General features: G+C 44.0%; 1 protein-coding gene across 2 annotated transcripts in view; it reads right to left on the bottom strand.

The window, feature by feature from the left end:
- ACSS1 (acyl-CoA synthetase short chain family member 1) overlaps nucleotides 1-4,610 on the bottom strand; it is an 81,122-nt gene that overhangs the window by 47,425 nt on the left and 29,087 nt on the right. For both annotated transcript variants that reach the window (XM_029916486.1, XM_029916485.1), the window contains exon 3: nucleotides 2,180-2,379. In XM_029916486.1, coding sequence (XP_029772346.1) covers nucleotides 2,180-2,379 — 200 coding nt within the window. The remainder of the gene's footprint in view (nucleotides 1-2,179; nucleotides 2,380-4,610) is intronic.

Genomic DNA, 4,610 nt, shown 5'->3' with positions numbered 1-4,610 from the left:
AAAGAATGAAATATGGCCATTCGTTGCAAAGTGGGTGGACCTCAAGGGTGTCATGCTAAGCAAAATAAGTCAGGCGGAGAAGGACAGATACCATATGTTTGCACTCCTAGGTCTAACAGGAGAACAGGAGAAACCTAATGGAGGACCAGGGGGAGGGGAAGAGGGAAGGAGAGTTGGGGAGAGATGTATGTAAAGCCTGAGAGACTACTGAATACTGAAAATGAACCAAGGGTTGAAGGGGAGGGGGAGGGGGGAAAGAGGTGGTGGTGATGGAGATGGGCACTTATGGTGAAGAGCATTGGGTGTTATATGGAAACCAATTTGACAATAAACTATTTTTTAAAAATCTGGTTTCCATATAACACCCAGTGCTTCTTCCCACAAGTGGGAAAATTTTTTAAAGAAAAGATACTCGGTGATATTAGTCATTTGGAATGCAAACCAAACCCACAATGAAATACCACTTCATACCCACTAGGATGGCTATAATTTTTTTTAAGGAGGCTTCACAACCAGGACAGAGCCCAATGTGGGACTTGAACTCATGACTCTGAGATCAAGACCTGAGCTAAGATCAAAAGTCAGATGTTTAACCAATTGAACCATCTAGGTGCCCTTATAATTGTTCTTTAAAAAGTAAAATAATAAGTGCTGATGAGGATTCAGATAAATTAGAACCTTCATTCGTTGTTAGAGGGAATGTATGAGAGAGCAGCAACTTTGCAAAACAGTTTTGTAGTTCCTCAATAAGTTAAATATAGATTTATCATATGTGCCAGCAATTCTCCTCCTAGGTGTATACACAAAAAATTGAAAGCAAATGTTGTCATGAATGTTCACAGCAGCTCTATTCACAATAGCCAAGAAGTGTTAACAAGTCAAATGTCCATCAACAGCTGAATAAATCAATAAAACATGGTATATCCATTCAGTGAAATTTTATTCATGGAAAAATTGAAACCATAATACATGCTACAACATGGATAAATCTTAAAAACATTATGAGTAGTGAAAGAAGTCATAAACAAAAGGCCACATATTATGAGTTCATTTATATGAAATATCCAGAATAGGCAAATCATTGACACCAAAAACAGGTTAGTGGTTTCCAGAAGCTGGGTGGAGGGGGAAATGGGGAATTCCTGATTAGTGGGTATGAGATGTCCATTTAGGGTGATGAAAAAGTTCTGGAATAGATTGTGATGATGTTAGCACAACATGTGAATGTACTCAATGCCAGTGAACTGTATGTATATCTAGGATGGTAATAATAGTAATAAAAAATGTGGAAAAGGAGAAAGAATCAGTATTATCTCATACCATATTTTTGAAGACAAAGTCAGTCAAATTTAAGGAGATGACCTTGGCAAAGTGTTTAAAACAGTGCCTGGAACATAGTCAGTGCTACAGAGTTAAAGAGAGAAATAGAAATGAATGACAGCACCAACCCTTGAAAGTGAAGGGAGAGATATAGATAGTAGAAACCCTTCCCAGCTCCCCCTAAAGGTAGTTAGCAGGGGTCTGAGAATTCTGCCCTAAAGTTTTACTACCAAAAGGCAAGTCTTCAGTAAGACACAAAGAACAGCCAACTCAGGGGACTCTCTCTTGGATCTCACTGGAGCAGGCATCAGACTTTGCAGACATGGGGTCACCATCCATACATTCAGCTCCCCCACACAAGAAAAAGAAGGGCAACAATATTGCTCTGTGCACTGTTCAGAAGACTCCGACCTACCTGTAGACATAAAGCTTTAAAGATGCAACACAAGCCCCCACCTGATTCCATCTCTCCAGAAGTGGTCCACCCCACCGTCTCTCATGATGAAAATCTTCTAGTTGTTGACCTGTGAGATCTTCCCCCATATATCTCCAGCCTTATCTCACCCTACATGTTTTTTCTGTCCTCTACCACAGCCACACCAGCCTCCTCCATGCCCTCACAAGCTGTGCTCCTCCCACCAGTCAGCTGGTACCTAGCTGTTCCCTCCATATGGAATCTTCCTTCCCTTCTTCACTTCGTTGTCCGCAGATCTCAGCTCACAGAACAAATGCTCATTCAGCCATGTCCCTATCCCTGGTTGTATCTGTTATTTGTCTGTGTGACTTTTACTAATGTCTAAGTCCCTGATGGCCAGCCCCAAAGGAACAAAGACAAGAAGCCTCCTTCCCATATGCTCACCATCATTGATCCTCCCAGCCAGGGACTCTGCACTGAAGCCAGCAAAGACAACTGTGTGAACAGCTCCAATCCTGGCACAGGCCAGCATTGCAGTCACAGCCAGTGGGGAAACAGGCATGTAGATTGCCACACGGTCCCCTCGACAGATTCCATGTCTCTTCAGCATGTTGGCCAAGCGGCATGTTGTCTCCAGCAGTTCCCTGCAGTACAAGGAAAAGAAGGCCATGACAGATGGTTAAGGGCCAAAACGGAGTAATCTGGGGTGGGCTTGGCATGATGGAGATAGGCAGAGCATATCCACCTTGCATCTCTCCTATCCAAGTCACCCCTCCCTCCACTCCCAAGCTAATCTTGAGGTTCTGCTTGCCAACCAGAGCACAGCATCTCCTCAGAGAAGTGTACTGGTTTAGGGACTGGCATGTGACCGAATTCAGCCCATCAGAGTTGAAGACAGTCAACTCAGGAAACCAGGAATACACATGGGCACCACTCCCACTTGACTGTGGAGCAGGAAATAGAGAAAAGTAACCCGGAGAGCTAGATACTTCCTTATGTCTAGTTCCAGCAGCTGGTCCAGCTGACCCCGGATTTAGAAAACAGCCAGTCATTTTGCCATTTTTGCTGTACATGATTTGATTTTAATTTGTTACTTAACCACAAAACTAACACGGAAAGACATGATGGGGGCAGCCACTTGAACCACACACTGGCCTCTGCATCTCTCCGGGAAGCCTTTAGTGGGGCAGTACCAACTTTTGTAGGCTCTGGGAGCTATAGGCCTGTCCCTTTGAGTTCTGCAAGGCTCCTTACAAGCATGTGTGCCTAGTTCCCCTCTGTTCATCAAGAAAGAGCCTCCGGAGAAAGACCAAGCTCAAAAAGAGACTGCCTGGAAACACCAATGGAATCAAAATGAACACTCCCCATTTCAGGCAGAGATTTCAAGGGCCTTTGTTTCTTCCCAAAGCCATCCTACAAGGAGACCTAATGAGAACCAGATCACAAGTCCAGCCTGCACTTCATCGCCCACCCCGACCAGCGACTCCTGCCTGGACTGGCACCACCATGCCTCTTCTGTAGGATTTCATCTTTTCTCCTTAAAGCTCTCAGGAGGACAAAGGCTCCATTCACTGGTGCCTCACCCAACCATTTATGGGTTTATGATGAAGGAAAGAGCACTTCCTGACAGTCCCCAACACCAAACTCCCCAGAATCCAGAGCCCAGAAGCAGTCCTACTACTCCAGGGAAGGAGGATGGGACAGCCTATGACAGCATTGAAGAGGTAGCTATGGTCAGTGATGCAGGAGAATAACTCAAGTCAGGTGCAGGCACCATTTAAGCCTCTGAGCAGTGCTCAAGGAGATGGAGGCTTGAATGTGTGTTACACATTGATGGCGATACAATTCAGTCCTTATTCTGCAGACCAAAGGCAGCATTCAAAAGTCAAAAAATAAATATGAACTGTCTAGATAGAATGGCCTGGGTTAGCTTTCTATAGTAGCTATATTAAACATGGCAGCTTACCTTTCTCAGCTGCCATGTGATCATCTGAGGAACAACAGGGACGTGCACTTTGTGAAACTGTCAAAAGTGTTAATGACAACCGTCACCCACCCAGGACCCTGCCAAACATTCAGAAGTATTATCTTTGCATCTGTATCATTACAGATATTGGTCTGTAGGTCTCTTTTTTTGCTAGGTCTCTGTCTGGTTTGGGTATCAAGGTGATGCTGGCTTCATAGAATGAGTTTGGAAGTTTCCCTTCTATTTCTATTTTTTGGAATAGTTTGAGAAGAATGGGTATTAGCTCTGCTTTAAATGTCTGGTAGAATTCCCCTGGGAAGCCATCTGGCCCTGGGCTTTTATTCGTTGGGAGATTTTTGATAACGGATTCGATTTCTTCACTGGTTATAGGTCTATTCCTGCTTTCTATCTCTTCCCGTTTGAATTTTCCAGTGCATCTGTATTTAGGAATTTGTCCATTTCTTCTGTGTTGTCCAGTTTGTTGGCATATGCTGGCAATGGTGTGGAGAGATGGGCACCCTCCTACACTGCTGGTGGCAATGTAAACTGGTGCAGCTGCTCTGGAAAACAGTGTGGAGGTTCCTCAAAAAACTATCCATAGAACTCCCTTATGACCCAGCAATAACACTGCTAGAGATTTAGCCAAGAGATACAGAAATGCTGATGCATAGGAGCACATGTACCCCAATGTTCATAGCAGCAATGTCAACAATAGCCAAAACATGGAAAGAGCCTAAATGTCCATCACCTGATGAGTGGATCAAGAAGATATGGTATATATACACAATGGAGTACTACATGGCAATGAGAAAGAATGACATATGGCCATTTGTAGGAAAGTGGATGGACCTCGAGGGTGTCATGCTAAGCGAAATAAGCCAGGCAGAGAAGGACAGAAACCATATGTTT

The sequence above is a fragment of the Suricata suricatta genome, chromosome 12 (assembly GCF_006229205.1).
Source record: "Suricata suricatta isolate VVHF042 chromosome 12, meerkat_22Aug2017_6uvM2_HiC, whole genome shotgun sequence".
NCBI classification, from domain to species: Eukaryota; Metazoa; Chordata; class Mammalia; order Carnivora; family Herpestidae; genus Suricata; species Suricata suricatta.
This window is presented reverse-complemented; position numbering and strand designations above follow the sequence as displayed.